We start from the raw sequence: 24,455 nt of genomic DNA on the forward strand, positions 1-24,455 counted from the left end.
GGCTCTTGGCACTGCATGTAATTAAGGCCTTATTCTATACTTTGCTAGGTTCTAACTGCCTGCATCATATAATTGAGCAATGGTTTGCATGGGGGGACTCTATTCATTGGCGAGTGGCCTGGTGTAACATCAGACAGAAGGGGGTCTGAATCTTGGTTCTGTGATTAGAACCATATGACCTAGGCCATAGAATGTGGGCACATCTTGCCATGCATGATTTTTACCTGCCAAGTACTCCTTTTTCTGGAAACAACCAAGCTGATACCACTGTGTGATCCAGGCAGGCTAAAACAAATAACTCCGTTTCCAGGGAGTGGAAGGGCCCAGGACTTGGACAGGCTAATCAGATATTTATATCCCCTTGGCTACAGTGATTGGCTCAGGAACAAGCACGTGACCTGGCCCAGCCCAATGAGAATTAGCACTAGGAATTTACTGGAATTACTGTCACAGCCCTTTGATTCAAGATTCTAAAATCCAAAAAGCTTCAAAACCTAAGGCTTTGGGGCACCTGGGTGGCTCAATCAGTAAAGCATCTGCTTTCAGCTCAGATCATGATCCCAGGGTCCTGGGATGAAGTCCTGTGTGGGGCTCCCTGCTCAGCGAGGACCTTACTTCTTCCTCCCTCTGCCTGCCATTTTCTCTGCTTGTGCGCTCTCTCTCTCAAATAAATAAATAAACAAATTTTTTTTTAAAGGAAAAAAAAAACCCAAAAACCTAAGACTTTTTTTTTTTTTTGGTCAGTTCGGGATTCAAATTTATTTGGTAACAAAACATGACTTAACTGATGTGATACTATTAATAATAGTCTTTAATTAATCCCACCTAGTATGACTATTGAATATGACTAATCAAACTGTTTGCTCTCGATATATGTATGTATTTGATGAGAACCCTACTTGGGGTGTTACATAATACACAATGTATGTATCATATTATCCTTCTTTTTTTTTTTTTTTTTTAAAGATTTTATTTATTTATTTGTCAGAGAGAGAGTGAGAGCGAGCACAGGCAGACAGAGTGGAAGGCAAGGCAGAGGGAGAAGCAGGCTCCCTGCAGAGCAAGGAGCCCGATGTGGGACTCGATCCCAGGACGCTGGGATCATGACCTGAGCCGAAGGCAGCTGCTTAACCAACTGAGCCACCCAGGCGTCCCTCATATTATCCTTCTAATATCAAAACAAATGACCACATTCTGAAACACATTTGGGCCCCAAGAGCTTTAAGTAACTTGTACTTGTCACTTGCCTTTGTACACACTGTTCCCCTCTGCCTGGAAAGCTCGGCACCCCTCCCCTCGTCTTCCTCAAATGGATGGATTCTTCATTATTTATGCCCCAACCTAAATGTCCTCTCCCCTGTGAAGCATTCCCTGACTCTCTTCAGCGTAATCAGCCACGTCTTCACCTGGGTTCCCAGGGTGCTGGATCTACACACATTACACTATAGATGTGTCCACACCGCATTAAGGTCCTCTCTCTGTGCGCTTTTGTCCCCCCACCCCTCCAGTGGGCTCCTGGGAGTGGGAACCAATCTTTGCCTCCTCAGTTTTTGGATACAATGCCCACCATAAGCCTAGGGGCAGTGAAGCATCTCACCACTCCAGCTTCCCAAAGAGAGGAGAACATGGGCAGAAATGTCATACTTTTGCTGAAAGTCCATCAATCGAGTTCTAGAAGTTTCGACACAGAAGTTTCAGTTCTCATCAATTGTGTGATGCTGCAAACCCCTAGTTTCCATTGATAGAGAAAAATAAAATAAAGAAAAACTCATTTTAGAGTCGGCGGACCAGCACGTTAACCAGCACAAGGGACCGAGAGGGCTACCGGCTGCCCCCATCAGTAACAAGGCAGGGCTGATAGAATGTGCAAGTCAAGCTACACCTCTGGGGAAAGGTGCACAGCTCCAGGACACATTCGCCATGTGGGGTGAAGAGTTTGCCCTCCGACTGGATCCATTTACAGGAGAGGAGCAATGACCAGGAAGAAGGAGCCCCTGGCTGGAGAGGAAGCATGTATCCTTCTTTGCGTCTGGACAAAGCCGTCCCTACTGAGGCTACTGACAACTATACTCTGAAACATGGAAATCAAAGGCCATGTAAGTACTCATTTTAAGCAAGTAAAAATATGTGGGCTTGTGTGTGTGTGTGTGTGTGTGTGCACGCGCGCGTGTGTGTCTTTCTACTTCACTGTGCTTTCTTTCCCAGAAATAAAAGCCAAAGTAATTAAGCATTATTTGGCTTAACCATTATGGTGTGTATCCGGCTTTAAGCCTTGGCTTAGAATTCTGTTAATCATCAACAAGCTTCATGATGAGAGGGCTCCCTTCATCCAAAAATCCCAAGTGCTTACTCATAGTTCTTAGATGTTTTCAGTGTCATTTGGGATTTTGCTTCCCTTTGAATCGGTTTTCCAGAGCATTTAGAGGACCCAGTTCCAAAGGAGGTGCCGCCAGGGGTCTTCACCACCTGTGCCTCATTGGGAAGTTTCCCAGAGTGGTTTTGCTAATGGGTCGCCTGGCAAGACTCTGCTGCACGCCTTGTCTCTGAAGGGTGTCCTCATCAGTCTTGACACAGCTTTTCTGCTCCAGGCTGACATGAAGGCTCAATAGATGTGTGCCACACACGCACACCTGGGGCTCAGTGCCAAGCTCCATGGGACAAAGCAGGTTGTAGGAATGGTTTCCCCACCTCTGGGTATTGATGGGCACACTGGGGGACCAGATGTTCATGGAGGAAACTCAGATGAGAGCAAGTGAGATAGAACCGGATCCAAGGTTTGATGTGATAGAATGTGCCAGAGCAGATGGGGCTCCAGGACCAGAGATGGAGTGCAAGGGTGTCCTGGGAGAGGAGGGACTGAAATGGGCAGTGAGGGGGAGGTGCGATGACATCGAGGCGGCCCCACGTCCAGGCCCTGTTCTTCTGCTCCATTTCCGGGGACAAAAATGCTAGAGGGTGAGGTTAGGATCTTCGTCCGGTTGGCTCCCTCACTGATCCACGCCAACCACTTAGAACAGTGCCCCGCACACAGTAGGCTCTTTGAGAATGAAGTGTTGATGAATGCAGTGGAGGCCTGGGGTTCTCCCTTCTATCCCTATGTCCCCACCACCTTGCAACAGACTCAGATGGTTGATATACAAATCTAACCATCACTACGGGGTCAGCATACTTGGGGAACAAACTGTATACAGCCGAGGTCTCTTACAAATAGCTTTGAACACATTCAACATATCTGGTTTAACTGTCGCTGCCATAAAGACTGAAAGCCACAACCACTGTCTTTCAAGTTACCCCCACGCCTTGCCTTGCCCAAGCTCCCAGATGTGACAACGAGGCCCCGCGTGCTTCTGTTGCTTCTCCAGCTCTGGGCTGAGCCACTGTGTGGTCTTGAGCAAGCCACATAACCTCTAAAAGATTCATTTTCTCTCTATGTGAAATTAGTGGGTTGGACTACATTATCTCTAAGCTTCCTTCCCAAAGAGTGATTCAAGAGACTGGAATTCAGTACGCAACACCACTCTTTAGCTCTCGGGGAAGACAGACTGTTTTTTATTCAAGCTCCAGATCCACCCTTCTGTGGAGAAAACCACAGTGACCTCCTGGCCCCCTCCTTCACCAGCCGGGAAGGTGTGGCCAAGTCGTTCCAGCTTTAAGGTATTCTGTGTTTGCCACTTCTCCCTTCGCAACCGCCCATCCCCATCTTCCTACTGTAAAGCACCCTAGATCTTTTCTTCTCCTTTCTCTTCCCCTTGGCTCTTGACTCCTTTAAGATTTGGTTAAAGAATCTAGGGCCACATTTTGGATCCTCGACTGTCAACCTCCCCTCTGTAGGACCACCTGCTTCTCTTCATTCTCACGTGTGCTCCCGCAACTCCATTTTGTCCCCTCTCATCCCCTCCCTTTATGTTTTGCTTGAGTGTGACAAGTACCTCCTCACGCCTCATACCACTCCTCTGGTTGATACCACTGGTTGTTGTGGTTGATACCACTGGTTGATACCACTCCTCACGCTTCATACCTCTCCACTAGGCTTGAGAGATCAGATGCTTTTATGACAAGGATGGGGGCCACACGTTGAGTATCTGCTGCGCACCAAGAACTTTCTGAAAATTACCTCCTCAATCTTTACTAAAACTCTATGTTGACATATTCCTCAACATTTTAAAGATGAAAAAATGAGGGCACCTGGGTGGCTCAGTCAGGTAAGTCTCTGTCATGATCTCAGGGTCCTGGGATCGAGCCCCACATCAGACTCCCTGCTCAGCAGGAAGTCTGCTTCTCCCTCTGCCCCTCCCCCTGCTTGTACTCTCTCTCTGTCAAATAAATAAATAAAATCTTTTTTTAAAAAAAAGATGAAAAAGTGATGCTTAGAGAAGTCAGCTGGCCCAAGTGAGTAACACACGGGACCAGAGATTCAAGCTCAGGCCTGTGTGTCTCTAAGCCCAAGCGTGGGTCTTCTCGTGGACTCTGCTAAAGACATTAACCCTGTTCAGGGGTTTGTGATATGCATTTGTAGTTTAGTGGTCACTCTTAGATTCAGAGATTTTTTAAAGTTGGAACATATTTAAGAAATCATTTAGTTTTAGTGACTTCTAATAGAGCCTAAGAAATACAAGAACATACCCACACAGAAGGAAGGAATGATACAATTATATGGAAGAATGCATGCCTATTGTATACATCTATAATAAAAGTGTAAGTATATCTTTACAAGCTTCCATGGAACAGTTACAAAAATTGGTATATTTGGCTGCAAAGAAAACCTCGAGCCTTTTTCTAAGGTTGAAACTGTCTTGTGTACAATATATCCCCAAGCTGCATCACACGTACTTGATGTTCTAGCCAAAAGAAAAACAAAATAATTTGCCACGGTCTAAATATGCCTCTATCTTTCCCAGCTGGAAACCCTTCTTTACTCATACTGTGTCTGAGACTTGAGATGGCTTCCTCCACTCTCTGTCAATGGAACTCCTAAACACTTGTCAGTCCCATCTTGAATGTTATTTTCTCCACATGGCTGTTCCTGTTCTTCCCAATAGGGTGTTGTGTGATTATTAGAGTCATGTGTACCTTAGCTTTAACTAACCTGCTTGTTGGGGTCCACCTTTAAAGAACAGATGTGGGGTGGCGGCTCTCCCCTCTTCATACCACAGCACTTAGCACAAACGTTCTACATATGATAGCACTCACTATACAGTTTTCGGTTTATTTGGGAGTTGTGTGTTTTGCCTTGGTGCGAAGTAGAAATTTAAAAAAATGGTAGATGAGCCGATTTTAGCGCTTTCTAATATAAAGCATTTGGTCTTCTACATCAATTACTCCTTATGTCCCTTAAATATGCCTGGGTTGAAATTTTAGCATTCTTTCTGTCAGTTCATATTAACTTTCCAAGCTAAAGTAAATAAATTTATGAACACGCTGAATCAGGAAATATGGATTTTTTTTTTAAGTAAAGAAATATTTTTAAAGGAGAAGTGCCTAATTGAGTATGCATGTCAACAACACAGTGCAAGAAAATAGGGAAAGAAAACACCCTCGATAACATTCATTTTGAGACTAAATAGATTTTTCCATTTATTTTGTGACTTTCCAGTAAAGCACCCAATAATTTCTTGCAAGAAAATTTTCTCAAAAAGTGTCAAATAAAATTTTGTTTCAGTCTCTCATGACCTGCCAAGCACAATTAATCACTTTTCTCGAATGTAGCTGAGCTGCTTAAAAGTATTAGCTACACAGAAGGAAAAGAAAGTTAAAGGAAGGTGCTAAAGTTATCCTTTGTATTTGGACAGATCTAAACAGTTCTGCAAAGCATTTTGTTGATGTTTTTATTAAATATTCCTCATATGCCATCAAGATGAATATTATTATTATCCCCATTTTATAGACGAGGAAATAGAAGTCTAGAAAGGTTATTTGTCCAACAGACATATGTTAGAAAAAAAAGGAAAAGGAAGGAAAGAAGAAAAGACAAAAATATGTCTTACAAAGGGTAAAGATGGCAGACTGAGCAGAAACATTTGTTTTTCTCTTTCTTTTCCAAAATGCCATTCCAATGGCAGAAAAGATCCACATGTTACAACAACAATAAAACGAGAAAGCATACAATCAGCAGATAAATTTTTTGAGGAATTTCTGGATATTAGAAAGTTTATGTTGGCAAGAGACCATTGCAGAAATATCACCAAAGCAGACTATTGCAGAGATGGAGAAAATTCTAGACTCTGAAACCATAGGTACAATGAGCAGGCATCACCATCAAATCAGAGTGGTCATTATGTCAAGGACAGGACTGCTGAAGAACAGATGGTCATGCCCCATCTCCCCCAGAGGCTGAGAGAGCAGTTGGTGGGAGATTTAACATGTCTGTCTGAACCACCAAGAGATGAAGCAAGCAAATGTCAGGCAAAGATACAAAAGACTCAGACAATGCAATCTATAGCCTTGATATAATAGCTACAAAAAAGTCCCTGTACCCAGTGACTAGGAATGAACCTTTTTCTCCAGCTCATTTGGAATGTTGACAAAGACGGTCCATGCATTAGGCCATAATGTAAGTTTCAATAAATTTCAAAAACTCAACCTCACAGACACCCCATTCCCTGACTGGAGTGCGATCAAGTTAGAAACCAACTTGGGCCATACTTCTGAAGATGTAATTAAATAAAGCATGAATCTGAGAAAATATTGTAATGACAATTTTTAAACTACTTAAGGCCAAATAATAAGATATCTCAAAACATAAGGGATGCAATAGAAGTGGTATTTCAAGAAAAAGTTACCATCTTTAATGTTCATATTTGAACAGATTAAAGGCTGGAAATCAATGGGCTATACATAAATTTATACAAAGTTTAAAAAAGTTAGAGAAAAAAACAAAAGGATGAGATGAATCCATCCAAAGAAAGTAGAAGGAAAAAGGAAAGCAGAACCAAATGGGATAGAAAGCTAAGCTTCGATGCAGAGGATCGACAAAGCCAAAAGTTGGCTTTTCATAAAGACTAATAAAGCTGACAGACTGCTGGTGAGAATGACCAATAAAATGGAATGGGGAGAGCACAAAGGATGTCTGGAGCAGCTCTAGACACATCTCTAGGTGCTACAGACAGTGGAAAGATCATCAGAGATTTACTATTAATCTATTTAATAAAAACAGAAATATATCAAAACCAAGTGGATCTATTCTGGAATGCAAGGGTAGTTTAACATTATATACTCTATCTCTGAACTTTATCACACTGACGGAGTATAGACGGAAAAACCATATGTTCCTCTCAGTAGACAGAGATAATGTGTTGCATAAAATTCAATACCTATTCATGATTAAGAAATAAATTGCTCAGCAGACCATTAACAGAAAAGGGTTTATCAGTGTGATAAAATGTATCAGCACTTGCAGCTAACTTCATTGTTTTTCAGCTAACTTCATTTTTCTTGTAGAAAGCATTTTCTTTTTAATTTAAACTCAATTTAAGCTAGCTTCCTTTTTAATGGCAACATGGTAGAAGCATTCCCTTTAAATTAGGAACAAAATAACACTGCCTCTGAAAGTCCTCCCCAGAGCAATAAGAATTATTCTTTTTTTTTTTAAGGTATTAAGAACTGGAAAAAGGGAAAATTCAAAATGGTCATTATTCACAGATTATATGATTATGTGCTTAGAAATCATAAAAGTTCCTATGGACAATTGAAATTAATGATGATTGAAATTCACAAACAAATTATTTGGACATAAGATCATTTGTGTTTCTAAGCATTAGCAAAACAAAAAATCTAAAGACATAAACAAATCTTAAAAAAAAAAAACCAAATCTGCAAAACATATTGGCGTTTCCTCAGAAAGTTAAAAATAGAGCTGTACTACTAGGTATTCATATAAAAGATACAAATGTGGTGCTCCAAAGGGGCACCTGCACCCCCATGTTTACAGCAGCAATGTCCACAATAGCCAAAATATGGAAAGAGCCCAGATATCCATCAACAGAAGAATGGATAAAGAAGATGTGATATATGTATGTGGTGGAATATTACTCAGCCTTCAAAAAGACAAAGTCTCGCTATCTACAATGACGTGGATGGAATTAAAGGTATCATGTTAAGTGAAAGAAGTCAGTCAGAGAAAGACAAATACCATATGATTTCACTCCTGTGGGTAATTTAAGAGAATCATAGGGGAAGGGGAGGAAAAATAAAGTAAGACAAAATCAGAGAGGAAGGAAGACAAACCATTAGAGACCCTTAACTATAGGAAACTAACTGAGGGTTGCAGGAGGGGACGGCGATGAGTGGATGGGCTAACTGGGTGATGGGCGCTAAGGAGGGCATGTGATGTAATGAACACTGGGTGTTATACAAAACTCACGAATCCCTGAACTCTTTCTCTGAAACTAATAATATGATATGTTAATTAATTGAATTTTAATAAAATAAAATTTAATAAACAATTTACCATAGCAGATGATAACAATATAGCTAGGAATACATCTAAAATTAAAGACATGCAAGAACTTTATGTAGAAAATTGTACAATTTCACTGAAAAACTTCAAAGAAAACCTAGGTAAATGTAAAGCTTATAGTATATTCATGAATAGAATGGCTCAATATTGGAATGTTAGTGCTCTCATATTGCTTTACAGATTCAATACAATTCTGATAAAAATTCCTAAAGGATTTTTTCAAAAGAAATTGATTAAGTTCTAATTTCACCAAGAAGAGCGAATGTATAAAAACTGCTAACACACTCCCAAAGAGTAAGTAGAGAGATTTCAACAAATGGTCTTGCAACAATTGATTACCAGTATATGGAAGAAATGAAGTTAGGTCCATTATTCACATTATTCACACATTATTCACACCCAAAAAAAATCAGTTCTAAGTGTATCAGAGACATAAATGTGAAAAGCAAGACTTCGATAATTTTATAAATGAATACAGAATAACACCTCTATAAGCTTGGGGTTGATAATTTCTTAAGGAAGACAAAGTTCACATCAAGTAACTTAAATTCACACACACTAAACCTGAGGACTTCTGTTTATCAATAGATGCTACAAAATTTTAAATTCGAGGCACAAACTGGAAACTATTACATGGAATAACAAACAAAGGAGTCATATTCAAAACACACAAAGAACTAAGTCAGTAGTGAAAAAGTGAAGAACCACATCTAAAATCTGGAAATAGATACAAACAGGTATCTCAGGGTAGAAGAAACATGGACAGTCTGCACATATGTCAATATCACAGGACAGCAATAGTGGTTAATCAGAGAAATGTCAACTAACACACACCAATAATATATTACGTTGACAAAAGTTAATCTGTCTGATGATGTCAAATATTGACAAGGAGACAGATAATTGAGAACACTTAAACACTGCTAGTGAAGGTGAAACCTGATAACCACTTTAGAAATCCATTTAACATTATCTTGTGGAATTAAACAAACACGTACTCTATGACCCACTAATTCAGTACTTCTAGGTATACACTCTAAAGGAATAGACATGGGAATAGACATGGTCCAAATGGCTCACGGCTGCATTGTTGATAACAGAACACAAGCCAACCTAGAAAGAACTCAGATAACTATCAACAGAGAAAAGACAGTTTATCACAGAGAATGCTTGCAGCGGCGAAAATGAATGAATGTTACATGCGTCCTTGTGTTGAATGAAAAATCAAGTTGAATAAAGGAACACAAGATACCATGTTTATATAACTCAAAACAAAATAAAATAAACAATACAGTCTTAGAGAAATATATGTATATATGAATAAAATTATTTTTTAAAAAGGCAAGGAAATGACAACCATCTTCTCTCCGGAAAAGAAGAGAGGACAGGCCTGGTTACTAGCATATAGTATTGGGTATATTTTATGTCTTTGGTTAGGTGGTAAGTCCATAGGTGTTTGTTTTATTATTTTGCTTCATAACTTGCTTATAGTACACATATATTTCCCTATAGATATTACACTTTTTTTAGAAATAGAAGAGAAAATAAACTACATACTCAAAAACCACCTCTTCACAGAAGGGCGGACTTTATGACTGAGTTCAACAGACCTTCAAGAAAAGGCTAATTCAGGGCGCCTGGGTGGCTCAGTGGGTTAAAGCCTCAGCCTTCAGATCAGGTCATGATCTCAGAGTCCTGGGATTGAGCCCCGTATGGTGCTCTCTGCTCAGCAGGAAGCCTACTTCCCTTCCTCTCTCTCTGTCTGCCTCTGTCTACTTGTGATCTCTTTGTCTGTCAAATAAATAAATTTAAAAAAAAAGAAAGAAAGAAAAGGCTAATTCCTCTGTTATTTAAACTGTTTCAAAACACACTAAAAGAAGAGAAACTTTTGAATTTATTTTATAAACTAGAAAAACCCTTGTCTAGCACAATAAAGGAGAGCCATGAAAAACAGAACTCATTTACAAAAACCCCAAATTCAAAAGAAAATATTCACAAATCAGATCTAATAGTGAATTTAATGAATAAATCACCATGACTAAGATAGTTCCTAAAAGGCAAAGAGAGTCCAACATTAAGAAATATACTAATGAAAAAAAAAAGAAAAGAAATATACTAATGTACTAATATAATTCAGTTTTAAATTTATTTAAAAAAAATAAATTTATTTTTTTAAATTCAATTAGCCAAGATAGAGTACATAATTGGTTTTGATATAAAGTTCAAATGATTCATCAGTCAGTTTAACTTACCTTTTGAGTAGATTAAAGGAGGATACCCCATCAGCGCTTTGTGAAGGCAAACAACATTTGCCCAAATTGAACAACATTCCTGATAAAAACTTAGAAAGGACATTGTCCCTGGATAAAATTGATCTACCTTAAACATCTGGCAGGCATCACTCTTACTGATGACAGAGTAGAAGCTTTCCCATTTATGCCTGAAAGATGAGAATGTTCAATTTCATTGCTCTGATTTAACACCATGTACTGGAAGTCCTGGCAATTGCAAGAAGACAAGAAGCAGAAACAAGTACCAGGTATCAGAAAAGCAGCAGCGGAATTGTCATCATTTGCAAGTTGTAGGCCTATACACACATAGAGGCATAGACATGTAGGCATATTCTTCCATGCATACGTAGGCATATACACATACATGCATACACACATGTGTGTGTGGGCACAGACTCATGCATATGTAGGCGTATGTGTACACATACATACACATGTGTGTAGGCATATACACACATGTGCATGTAGGCGTATACTCATATGCATATGTAGGCATATACTCCGTGTGTGTGGGCAAATACACATGTGTGTGGGCATATATACAAATGCGCATGTGGTCATATATACACATGTATATGTAGACATAGACACACATGCGTGTATAGGCATGTAAATACATACACTCATAGACACACATGCACGTTTGCACATTCCTTTGTGCTTTAAAATGTTTAGGAATAGTTCCAGAAGAACAAATGCCAAATTGTTACTGATGGTTTCATCCAGGGAGGAAGGATTGGGAAGGGAGTGGGGGGAAAAAGGAGCCTATAATTTTTCATTCTTTCCATTTCTTGAATTTGTTTCTACAACAACAGCTTTCTTAATTTAGGAGAAAAACAATTCAAAATGCCAAAAGTCATATGGCTGGACATGGTAGACCCAAGACTCAAACTCAGGTCTTGCATGGTTGAGTTAGTTCCACATAGTTGGTTTTTCATTCTAGATATCAGAAAGCAAAAGAAAGGTTGAGCGCTGTGCACAGACATCAGTCATTAGGGTCACTGCGTGCATCCTTCATTTGAATTTGCCACAAATAAACTAAACAGACTAAAGTCTATTAGTAAAAAAAAAAAAAAAAAACTAAACTAAACTAAATAGACTAAAATCAGGGCTAGCTTAAGGCTACCACTGTTTACAAAGCAACTCTCCACTGATTAATTTATTTTAATCCTTAAACAGCAATTTCAATAACGTCCGACCATGAAAATGTCCCACAGTAGTAACCTAAATGGAAGGTCATAAATGATAAAAATTAATCTTAAAACTGCAGATATGTAATTTCTGTAACTTTCAAAGGCACAGAGAAAAAATTCCAAACCTAGGGATCCAGGGACAAACCTTCTCCTGCCACATCCCCTCACAACGTATGCCTCTGTAATCTGAACCAAGCATTGTTTCCAGAACATGTCATGTTCTTTCTTATTTCTGGGGCTCTGTAGATGTTTTCCCTCTGCCTGGAATGTCCTCCCTCCCTCTTTTTCCACTTAAAATGCCTACCCATCTGTGAAGAAAAGAGTTAACACAGCAGACCTGAGTGCTCGCCTTTAAGAAAACCTGCTAATGAGGTTGACCACTGACTGGCATCTGGGAATGGATTTGGGGAGGGCCCCTACACTCCCAGGGATGGTAAAAGTGGCTCACTATGCCTATGCTGTACTAACGATAGGTTTATGCTGAACACCCTGCTTACTTTCTGGAAATCTGTACTGCTGGTACACGACAGGCAGAGCGTGCCTATGTGGCCAGCCCCCCATAAAAGCTACAGGCAGTGAGTCTCTGACAAGCATCCCGGGTTGATAACATTTCACACGTGTTGTAACAACTGATCACTAGGGGAATCAAGTGTGCCCTGCATGACTCCACTGGGAGAGGACCTGTGGAATGCTGCGCTTGGTTCCCCCCAGACTTCACCCAGGCACCTTGCTCTGTAGCCTTTTGCTGTAACAAATCACAGCTGTGAGTGCAATTACACGCAGAGCATCCCTGAACCTGGGGATTGTCTTGAAGACCCCGGACACGCTTGGCGAATGCACTAGAAGTCCAGCCTGCTTTTACATTCTCCGGGGGGATATGTACAATCTGTACATGTTAACACTGCTGCTCTCCTAATGTTGACAAGGCCAAAGGCTTTCTAGTGACCTCAGTGTTCTTACTGGGTCATGAGAACCAAATGCTCCTACAACCGGAAAATCAGGGAAGGAACAGTCCTTCCCTGTGTTTGTTTTCAAACCCATGCGCCCACACCACACCAGGTTGTTTGTCCTTGGTTCACAGTTACCGGGGCCAACAGTGCCAGCAACAGGACGCCAAACAAGGCTTGCTTGGAATAACACCCCCTCCTCCCACCACCTGCCCACCCCTGCCTATCTGCAAAGACTTCACACCCTAGAAAACGGACTCCGAGCTTCTACCCAGAGTTCGCTGCCTCGCTTCCAGCCCCACGCTGAGCCCCCAGCAGCTACGCGACACAAGGTGTACAGCCCTCTCTTCCCCTTTCTCCTTTCCCCCCGCCCTGTGTGTTTTTATGAACATCCAAAGGGAAGATAATTAAAACCTGCAAGAAAACCGGCTGGCAGCGAAAAAGAAAATCTTGGTGACTTGGGGACGACGCCACATGTTTATGGGTGAGTCTTGTAAGTAACAGGGCTATAAAAACAAGGGTTCTTATAAATACGTGCCACATTCTTCAAAGCTCTATATAAACGACATTCTTTTCAAACAGGGAAGGGGAGCTACTGGCATACTCCTGTTCCTTCCTCATCACTTCATTTCCAGCAAGGGGAAAAGAATCCTAATTGTACAGCTTCCTAGGAGCACGGTAGTTAACGGAACCGAGGCTCTGAAAGTGACATGTGCACGGGCGTGTGCACATGCACACGTGTGCTCCGAAGCAGGAACACAGAAACGAGGACCAGGCACATGAGTGCCTGTGTTTAGTGTGGCAGAGCAGAACAAAGGGGCAGGAGGGTAGGCATTGTGTCACCTCTGATTGGGTTTTCTGGCTATTAAGCCCTTGCACTTGAACGCCAAAGACAGAAGTTGTGCCTTCCTCTCCCGAGTTGGGTGAGCCAGTGGAATCCCCTTTCATTTTTCGCCTGCTTTGCTGACTGTAAAGAGAAACAGGGCCGCCCGCCTCTCTGCATGTGACACAGGCTTGAGGCACATGCATTCCAGAGTGGCCTTCCCCAGGAGCCAGCTGTGTGCAGGTAACTGCAGCCTGCCCTTAGCCTTGCTGTTAATAAGAGTAATTGGCACGCCACTGAGGGGCTGCTGGGGTGCTCTGATTTGCTCTGCACGGGGGTCTCCCCATACCATATGCGCAGGCAGCGGTGATAGAAATATTTTCCATATGAGCTCTCCTCTCACATGCTTAAGTGCTCCGGGCTGAGTTAGGCCGGCCCATTTGTCATTTACTCTGCACAGTAAAAAATCGACAGGGAAGTTGCAAACCCCGGCTACAACTAGAGGGCAATGGTCTGCTTTCAGCTTTCCAGCATCACAAACCCATTCAGTTCCTCCAGCTCCCATTCAAGCCCTCCACCGACCCCCCACCCACCCCACTCCGCCCCCCTTTAGCCCAGGCCCACAGAGTATCTGCAGAGCAGAGGACACGGGTAACTAATAGGCTAAAAGCCTGAAACAAATGACCCGTTGCTGCACGCCTCTGAGCCACATGTCTATTTTGAGCGCACGGTGAGCCCCACAGCCTGGCTTTGGGAGCGCTCTTGCTTCCACTCACAGAGGAGGGAAAAGTCATTACAGACTGCTTTTTCTTGCCTGTTCCATCCTGACAGTGCTAACAAAAGGCAAAGCTGTGATGTGGCCCCTGGCCTTTTTAGGAGATAGACTTTTCACTTGGCTTTTCGAGAGGAAGATGGATTCCGGAAAGAGCCTGTCCTTCCATTCATTGCTTGCACATCAGTCTTTGAGATCTTTCATCGGAATAAAGAGTAAAAGGAGCAAATGAGGCAAATGGCTGCAGCCTTATTTGCAGGTGCGGGTGGATACCCCTACGTGCTTCCCGCTCCACGCCACATGGTGCCCCCCTTCCAGTCTCTTTGCTGCATCAAGACCTGGCTGCCAGAGCATCTGTGATGTTCAGAAATGTATCCAGCAAACATGAGCTAAACCCATAAGAATAAATCATCCTCGCCTCCTTGCCTTAGTAGGTCTGGGCATATTCTAGCCCTGTCATGTATCACTAGCCCACTGCAAACCTATGATCCAAAGTTAAACACAGATTTTTTTCCAGGCACATCAAAGCAAAAAGGAGGAAAATGTGATGCAAAAGAAGTAAAGAAAAACATTTCCTCTAGCATGCATACCCTCTCTCCAACACGAGAAACATTCTCAAAGGTAACGAACGGTCCCTATCGGAATCTGATGTGCACATTTTTTTTCCTGCAGCGGCAGAAAGAGAAATGTGCACGCTCCAGGCATCTGTCACCGAGGCCATGCCAATCGCCCAGGGTGGCAACTGTTTAGACAACCTCAGAATGAGATTTTAGAAATGATGGGATTCTTCAAGAAGAAAAGTCTTTCTGTAAGAGAAGGCAAAGCAAGCCTGAAAACGCAATATAAAGCATTACTCTTTGCACACCATAAAAACCCCGTTTCCTGATCCCTCTTGGTAGATAGAAAAGGAAATATAGTGCTGACAAAAATACAACTTCTGACAAGATATTTTATTTGGCTTACCTCTCCCCCAGGTCTTGCTAACACTGCTGTTTGAACGTGGAGCAATGTTAATATCAGGTAGCTGACAAACATTATTACCCAAAGTTAGAACTACCCTAGAGGAGAACTCCGTCTGCCAAGTGCTAACAGCTAGCAGATGCACTTGTGTCTCGGGATTCCAGCCCTGGAGTTCCGCTAGGCACCGCGCTGCTTCCCTCTGCTCTCCCTCACTGTACTACCCGGAGCTCCGAGCTCAGCCTCTGCTCTGAAGAAAACTGGTAAGCTGATCTCTTCATGTAATAACTTCTCCCGGCTGGGGGAGGGGACAGGAGCCAGCTGGGAGCTGGGGGGCTGCCTTGAACAGAAAGCAGAAAGGGGAGGGACAGAAATCAATGTGGAGTTCTGCATCTGGTCTCATTCATGCGAAGGGATCCAAGGTAAGCGCTCCACATGCAGGGGGAAAGCCCCGCTTCATCAAGAGTAGTGAGTTGCAGCAGGATGAGCTCCGGGCTGGGAGCTGGGAGACCCGGCGCCTTCCTAGTCCAGGATCTGCTACTGACAAACTGTCTGCCTGGATATGCTGCCAACCCATTACGGGCCTCAGTTGGTTTTCTCGCTGGTATGGTCAAGGGCCGAGTGGATGACCTCTGTGTTCCCTTTCAGTTCTGACTTGAAGGCTGTAGCAATCTGGGCAGTCAAAGGCTGCGTTACCAAGGGCAGCCACAAAGGGGAAAGAAGCCACAAGGATGCTGTGTGTTTATGCACCAGCAACAAGGGCATGAATGGGTGGGGACCCAAGAAGCCACTCTGGCCCCCACTTGCTGCCTCCCTGGGTCACTGCGCCTAACCAAGAGCTTGACGAATTCTTGCAGATGATGTAAAAATAAATGATAAGCAGGGAGCAAGTGAAGCCCAGGGGCTAGATGGCACTGGCACAGTGCATTGAAAAGCAGGATGATTTTCAAGAAATATTTCTGGGTAGAATCAGTTGACCACCAACATGGGGCTTGGGGACACAGGGAACACGGGATCTGGCTGGAGAGTGGGTCCAGCCGAAGCCTACAGTCCACTTGAGATGCACCCTAAGTGGCCATCTCTTATTATGAAATAACAGAGCCCATTGTCTAAAATAGGCGGAGAATCCATCAAGTATTAGATTCTGCTTAGGACAGGCTCAAGAAAGCATTCTGAGGAGAAAGGAGAAAACATCAGCATGACGCAGTGGGATGGCCTGGGCCCTGGACCCAGGGAGATGTCGGTTCAAAGCCCAGGTCTACCACTAACTCCCCGTGGGTTTGCGGGAGAGTATTTAACTCCAGTAGGCCCTGGTTGCCCCACCTGTGAAACGGGGAAAGGCCATCTGATGGCTTTGATGACCATCAAGGATGTCACCAAGGCACAAACTTGTCATAGTTCCAGACACACAGTAAGTGCCAAAGATACCAGCTTTTTCTCTGATCTGAAATTAATATCGACACTCTGTCCCAGGAAGGGAATTAATCAATACTTGAAAAGCACCCGGCTGTGGGCATTTTTCTTGCCTTCATCGGTAAACTTTAAACCAACTGCCATTTGGAACCATCTCAAAATGTCTATTATCACCAGTCACATGACAATTTACTAGTGGATTGGTTTTTGCGGGGGGGAAGTGTTGGGTGAAGGGACTTAGAATCCCTTTTTCCAAGGCTAGAAGAGAGAGCAAGTACGTCGGGGATACTGTCTCCAGTGAGAGAAAGGAAGGACGAAGTTTCTTCTCTTCCCCATCCTCCTCTTCTGCCTCCTTCCTGTTTATTATAATTATTATTATTATTATTATTATTATTATTATCATTATTATTATTATTATTACTGGTTAGGCTTGGGTCTGCCAGGCTAGCTGGCTGGAAACACAGTCATGCATTCAACAACCCACCCCCACCCCCACGCCCCAACGGAGATGCAGACATTGTCTAAGAAAGTCAAGGTTCTCCAAAGACCAGGGGCTCTTGTCTGGTCCAGGGTTTGGGAAACCTTCTGTAAAGGGTCGGAAAGTAAATATTTTGGGCCTTGCAGAGCATAGGGTTTCTGTGGCAGCTATTCAATCCTGTCCTAGTTGAACACAAGCAAGCGGCCAGAGACAAAATATACACCAAAGGGTGGGGCTGTGCTCCAAAAAAAACTTTGTTTATGGAAAGAGGCAGCAGGCCAGATTTGGCCCTAGTTTGCCAGCCCCTGGTATGGACAACATCCCAATTGTCCCTCAACCCACTGCAATCTGACTTTTGACCTCTCTCTACAACAAGGGCTCTGGAAATGTCTCCGATGACCCCTGTGTCATAAAATGCAGAGGCTAATTCGTAGGGCTTACCTTATTTGACCTCTTTGCAGCATTAACCAGTTTTTTAATATATGGTAAAACATGCACACCCTAAAAGGTTACCACTTTCAACATTTTTTACGTGCACAATTCAGGGGCATTTAGTCCATTCACGGTGTTGTGCAACGCATCACCATCCCGCATTTCTAGTACTTTTTTCACTGTCTCAAGCAGAAACTCTGCATCCATTAAGCAAGAACTCGCTGAGTCTCCCTCCCCTCGATGAATTTACCTTCTCTAGGTTCCTCAGCGAATAGTAATCATACCATAGCTGTCCTTTGGTGTCTGACTTATTCCACTTAGTGTGACATTTTCAAGGTTCATCTGTGTTGTAGCATGTATCAGTGCTTCTTTCTTTTTAAGGCTGAGCAATATTCCATCGTAGGTCTATACCACATTTTGTTTATCCATTCGCTTGTTGATGGACACTTGGGGTGTTTCTTCCATCTTCTGGCTCTTGTGAATGATGTTGCTCTGAACAGGAGTGTGCAAGTCCCTGGTTGAGTCCTGCCTTCCGTTCTTTGGGGCATGTACCAAGGAGGGGAGTTGCTGTATCATATGATAATTCTACATTTGACTTTTTGAGGAACACCCAACCATTTCCCACAGTGGCCATTATCAGGTTATATTTCCACTGGCAATGCATGAAGGTTCCAATTTCTCCATATCCTAATGGTTTTATTTTCCACTTTTTATTTATAACAGTCATCTTCAGGGTTATGAAGTTCATGTGCTCCCTTCAGAACCACTCTCTTCCCTTAGCTTCCAGACCACCAAGCTCCTATTTTCCTTTGCCTCCAAATAGCCAACATTCTTTGAACACCAAGAGCCCAGCATTATTCTAGGAACTGTCCATAGAGTGTGTCACATAACCCTGACAACAGCCTTATTAGATTAAATAGCTTGTTCTGTGTCACACAACAGGTTGGTAGCAGAGCCAGAATTCTGGCCCTGGCAGCCTGCTTCTAGGACCTGGCTCTCAATGACTACATTGCATTGTCACCACCTTCTCTGGACACGCTCCAGTTCCCTTGCTACTGCCTGTGTCTATCCCTTAAATGGTTGTGTTCTACACCCTCTCTTCTCTAACCCCTCTCCCTGGGTCATGTCACCCTTTCACTGGTGCTGACCACTCTTTATATGCACAGCGGTCTACAACCAGCTCTCCCCACTGACCCGCCAGCCGCTGTATCCAGTTCCCTAATGCGTACTTGGATCTCTCAAATGTACCCCAAATTCAACAGTTCCGAGGCTGAACTGCTTCCCTGACCCGTGTTCCTCCTGGTATCTCCATCTCAGTGAATGACATCATTACCCATCTCATTCCCAGAGGTTGAAAACTGGGTGTTATCTTGAGCCTCCCTACTGCCTCACTTACTCGTCTAAACCATCCCCTAGTCTGATTGAGTCTTCTAGAGATCTCTGCATCCTTCCCATGGCCTCAGACTCCTGCCCCTGCTCCCATCCGGGCCTCTACCATCTGTTGTTGACTTTCTATATAGCTTGACCTTGTAAGCTCTTGCTCTGGTCTTTCTCCTTCTAGCCTTCTTCCCCACTACAACCACTGGCATTCTTCTAAAATGTGAATCTTATCAAGTCACTCCTCTGATTCCTTTTTGTTTGACTTTTTATTTTGAAATAATTTCAAATTTATAGAGTAGTTGCAAAGATGGCACAGAGTCATGGTATATCTTCCCCCAGCTCCTTGTAACATTAATGTCTTAGGACATTAACACTGGCCCCAAATTAACTAACAGAAGGACTTTATTCCATTTTCCCAGTTTTCCCCCAAATGTCTTTTTTCTGTTCCAGGACCCAGTCCAGGACCCCATGCTGCACTGAATAATAGATGAGTCTTCTTAGCTTCTTCTGATAGGAGACAGTTTTCCTCCCTTTGTTTCTCATGACCTTGACATTTCTGAAGAGTCCTGGTCAGGAATTCTGTGCAATGTCCCTCAGTTTGATTTTTACCGAGTGTTCTGTCATGATTAGACTAAAGTCACGGGGTTTGGAGTGGAAGTGACGTATCTTTCCCATCACCTTGTCAGGGGTACCCTCTGTGAACATGGCAGAGGGTTAACCTTGATCGCTTGGTTAAGGCGATGTCTGCCAAGTTTGCTCACTGTAGTTATTATTTTTCCTTTTCTATACTGTATTCATTAGAAGTGAGCCAGTAAGTCCAGTGGAATTAAGCCCCCACTTCCTGGAGGGGGGGTATCAAAGCACGTTTGGACAGATGTTAAAACCATCAAAATAATTAATACATATTTGGGGAGGTATACTTTGAGGCTATGCAAATATCCCATTTCTCAAAGTGTCGCCCACCAATTTAAATATTCATCAGTAGATCTTGCCTGTAGCAGTTATTATTGTACTGTTTTAAATGGTGATTTTCTGCTTCCCACATGCTTTCTACCCATCTATTAATCAGAATTCATCAGAAGGGAAGATTTTTTCTTCTCCTACCTTTATTAACTCAATCATTTATTTATTCCTCCCTGCTTCTTAAAATATTTTGATGGCTCAAGGAAGAAGTCCAAGCTCCTTAATATGGCACTTGGAGGCTCTTTGTAATCTGGTCTCTTCCTGCCCTTCTAGATTCCTCCCCCTCTCTTCTGTTCACACACTCTACTCTCCAGACATCCCGACATCCAAGAAGTTATCCTCAAATGCCATGTGTCCTTGTGCTCTGGGCCTTCCTGCCTCATGCCGGTCCCCTCCTCTAGAATGTCCTTCCCCGTCCTCACTGAGTTAGCTCCATCACCCTATGCCTCTTTGAAAACTCAGCTTGCATTGTTTCTAAGCACCAAATACTGGAAACCCCCTAAATGTTCAGCAGGAAAGATGAAAGGAGTAATGTGTGACATCCATAATGTGGGATACTCTACAGCATGTAGGGGCACCTGGGTGGCTCAGTGGGTTAAGCCTCTGCCTTCAGCTCAGGTCGTGATCCCAGGATCCTGGGATCGAGCCCCGCATCATGTTCTCTGCTCAGCGGGGAGCCTGCTTCCCCCCCCCCCCCGCTCTCTCTGCCTGCCTCTCTGCCTACTTGTGATCTCTGTCAAATAAATAATAAAATATAAATAAATAAATAAAAACTCTATAGCATGTAAAATAGATAAATGAAAGGGGAAAAAATGAGCTTGCTTCCTATATAATGATATGAAACATCTCCAAGATCTGTTACTCAGTGAGAAAAGTAGGATGAACAATCATCACCCAGTATTTGCACACTCATGTCACGATTACTCCTATACCTATCATCTACCTGTGGAAGAACACCCTAGAGACTGGCCAAAATGGGCTGCCTCCACGAAGTCAGCAGCTTCAGGGCAGAAATGGGAGGGCAACTGATTACTATATAGTCACTGGGTCACCTGTGGACACTGAACCTTTGAAATGGGGTTGTTCCACATTGTGATGCATTATATGTAAGGTATACTTTGTACCTGTTCAAAGACTTGGTACAAGAAAAAAAAAAGAATGTAAAGCATCTCATTAATAGTTTTTATGCTGATTAGATGATGAAATGATAATCATATATATGTATATATATACATATATATAGGGTTAAATAAAATAAAGGGTTAAAATTAATTTTCCTTGTTTTACTTCTAAAAATGTGGCTACTAGGAAGATTTTCCTTTTTTATTTTTTAAAGATTTTACTTATTCATCTGAGAGAGAGAGTGAGCACGAGCAGGGTAAGGGGCCAAGGGAGAAGGAGGTTCTCTGCTGAGCAGGGAGCCTGATGCGGGGCTCAACCCGGGGACTCTGGGATCATGACCTGAGCCAAAGGCAGAGGCTTAACCCACTGAGCCACCCAGGTGCCTCTACTAGGAAGATTTTAAATCACATCTTATCTTCTGTTGGATAGCCCTTCTATAGCCTTTTCATACTCACTGAATTGTCAAACATGTGAATCAACACCTATTCCAAAAACAAATAAAAGTGAAGTAACAGTAATAATGACAGTTAATGATATAAATAAATAAATGCACAAACCCTCCCACCACCCCCTCAGTGATCTGCTCACATGTCACCTTTTCTGAGAGTCGCGACTTGCTAGGCTCCCTGCCAAGCTCACGGCAGTGCCCCTGGCCGGTGTCCTCGGGCATCTTCTGATGACCTTCAACACTATATCTGTCCCACTGTACTGTTCATTGTTACCTAACATATCTGCCTTCCTCAACAGAGAGCAGGGCCTTGATGACAGGAGATGTGTCTTTCTGTGTTGCCAAGACTCTGCACATGGCCAGCCTTTTCAGTGTCTGCTGACTAGAGAATGGACACAGGGGACAGTCCAGTAGGAAACTGTTGTAGCTTGTGACGGGCGGTCTTCTGATGGTGTGCCTTAGAAACCACGAAGGGGAAAATGAAAAGGAGAAGTTCTCAGAAGGTACAGCCCTCACAGAAACAATTTCCAACCGAACTTTTGGGTGACCCAGATAGGGAGAATATGAGTGAGCGGAGGACATGGGTGTATCAGAAAACTGGGAAGCAAAGGTTTTCCTAAAGCCACACATTTCACGTAAAATGGAATCACGCACTTCTGCCTTAATCATGACAAACAAAGAATAAACCCACAGCCGACAGCCCCTCTCGGGCTATTTTATTTCCCTTAAAAACTGTCTGTCCTTTTATGAAGGAGGAAGTGAGATGTAGCCCTCCCCGCAGACGCATATACTGTATGGTTAAGCTGTTAAAATGATGTTTATTTCCTTAAAGATGCTTACATTGTGCGGAATGGGTCGGAAAAGCCTCTGTCACGAACTTGCCTATGGGTCTGGGAGCAGAAGCAGGTGTTAGTAATTAGCTCTCCCTTTGTGTGGACCCAGGAGCCATTACATAGCCAAGGGAGCGGGAAATGAGCAAAGGAAAGAAACATTCTCGGTCCCACTGCCCTTGAACACAAGGAGAGCCACGAGAGCCTAAAGCAAAGGGAGTCACCGCATCCTTCCCTTTCTCTGGTGTCTGCCTGAAAGGGCCACAGCCTGGCGGCATGGACACCTGTCACCAATGGGGAAGCGGTGCACGTAGGCTGAGCACCTCTCGGGGTGGCTGAAAGGGCGGCTGTGTTCCCTGGATCGCCTTTGAAGTGTGCCAAGCCCTCCACAGACTCTGTCAGGTAGATATGCGCCCAGAGCACTCAGGGCCGGCTCACCTCACGTCTGCCAGCACGCTGGGAGAGAGCAGACTCAGAGAAGCCATCAGGCCATTCTCAGGTTGACCATAGTCTGTATTTTATGCCTTCATTCCATGGCAGAGGTTCTCACATCGTGGTCCCTGGATTGACATCACCAGGGAATTTGTCAGAAATGAAAATTCCGGGGTACCTGGGTGGCTCAGATGGTGACATGTCTGCCTTTGGCTCAGGTCATGATCTCAGAGTCCTTAGATGCAGCCCCGTGTCAGGCTCCTCACTCAGTGGGGGAGTCTGCTTCTCCCTCGCCCTCTGCTTGTGCTCTGTCTCTCTCAAATAAATAAATAAAATCTTGAAAAAGAAAGAAAACCACACACATAAATACTTACTGAATCGGTGGCATCTGGGGGCCCATGGATCTGTGTTGCAACAAGCCCCATGGGGTCCCACTAACGCTTGAGACCTGCTCCAAGACATGGTTCTGTCTAGCAACCCTTAATTCAAGTTGTAGAACTTAAAAATATTATTTTATAAAAACATGTTTTATTAGCAAATGTGACTATTAGATATTAAAACTAAGTCTAGAGCTGTAATAGTTAAAACAGTGGCAAATACTAGCAGGGTCGGAAAGATGGATTATTTCCAGAACTTAACATGGAAAGGATTTAATATGCAGCCAAGGAATCATTTCAAGTCAGCAAGGAAAGGGTGACAACAGTTCAGAATACTGCTAACCACTTCGCAAGTAGGTAAAATTATTTTCCTGCTGTACAGCATGTGCCAAAAACAAACGGCAGGTAGATTCAGGATTTTAATGCAAACAATAGAAGAATCAATCAATATAAGAAAATAGGTCAACATTTCTATATTCTTGGAGCTGGGAAGGATTTTTTAGCAAATCTCTAACAAAGGCAGAATCATAAAAGGAAGGATTTATACAATTTTTTATGATTCTATTTATTTAAAATACTATAAACAAAATTAAAAGTCAAATACACAGTAGAAAATGTGTTGATCCTGTTTATTGGCTAAGATATGATCAGCAAAAGCAAAGTCCATTCCCATCCTCACAGACCTTACTGGTAGGTGCAGGAAGCCAACATTAATGAGACCCCCAAGTAAATAGAAATTGCAACGTGGAAAGGGCTTAAAAGGAAAGATGTGTGAGGAGCTAGAGGCCTAGCCTCATTAGGGAAAAAATGGGAAAAATGGAAAGGGTGGAAAAGTCTCAAAAAATCCTATTCCATCTTTTGAAGAAAATCAAACCCATGATAAAAACCACTTGCATTAGCAGCCAATGGCTTTTCTGAGGACCCGAGAGGAAGCAGGTGCGTGTGGATGGAGAGAGTGAGCAAGTGTGGGCCACCCCGTTGCATTAGGCTCAAGGCCAAGAGGGGGCTGCGACAAAGAGTTTTGTCCTTTTCCTACTGAGAATCTATTTGAAGGACACAGGTGGCCCTTACGTGATTAGATTGGCATTTTGAAAGGCCACTGTGTAATGGAGAAAGGGCTGGAGAGAGGCATGACTGGAAAC

The 24,455-nt window shown here is 43.0% G+C and overlaps 1 protein-coding gene and 2 long non-coding RNA genes across 5 annotated transcripts in view; 2 read left to right on the plus strand and 1 right to left on the minus strand.

Annotated features, from left to right (window-relative positions):
• The window catches only part of THSD4 (thrombospondin type 1 domain containing 4), a 556,226-nt gene that overhangs the window by 182,800 nt on the left and 348,971 nt on the right, over positions 1-24,455 (minus strand). Inside the window, exon 1 of one of the 3 annotated variants that reach the window (XM_082733855.1) lies at positions 15,445-15,695. The exons of the other annotated variants lie outside the window; for them this stretch is intronic. Coding sequence (XP_082589981.1) covers positions 15,445-15,516 — 72 coding nt within the window. The 5' untranslated portion in view covers positions 15,517-15,695. Of the gene's footprint in view, positions 1-15,444; positions 15,696-24,455 lie in introns of those variants that run through there. 3 annotated transcript variants of the gene reach the window in all.
• LOC309866278 lies at positions 13,079-15,412 on the plus strand. The gene is made up of 2 exons (XR_014312540.1): positions 13,079-13,370; positions 15,154-15,412. It is a non-coding gene; the product is annotated as an uncharacterized lncRNA (long non-coding RNA).
• LOC309866276 overlaps positions 15,613-24,455 on the plus strand; it is a 30,435-nt gene continuing 21,592 nt past the window's right edge. The window contains exon 1 of the long non-coding RNA XR_014312538.1: positions 15,613-15,701. This is a non-coding gene — a long non-coding RNA (uncharacterized lncRNA). The remainder of the gene's footprint in view (positions 15,702-24,455) is intronic.

This window comes from Mustela nivalis, assembly GCF_964662115.1.
Source record: "Mustela nivalis genome assembly, chromosome: 6".
Taxonomy (NCBI): domain Eukaryota; kingdom Metazoa; phylum Chordata; class Mammalia; order Carnivora; family Mustelidae; genus Mustela; species Mustela nivalis.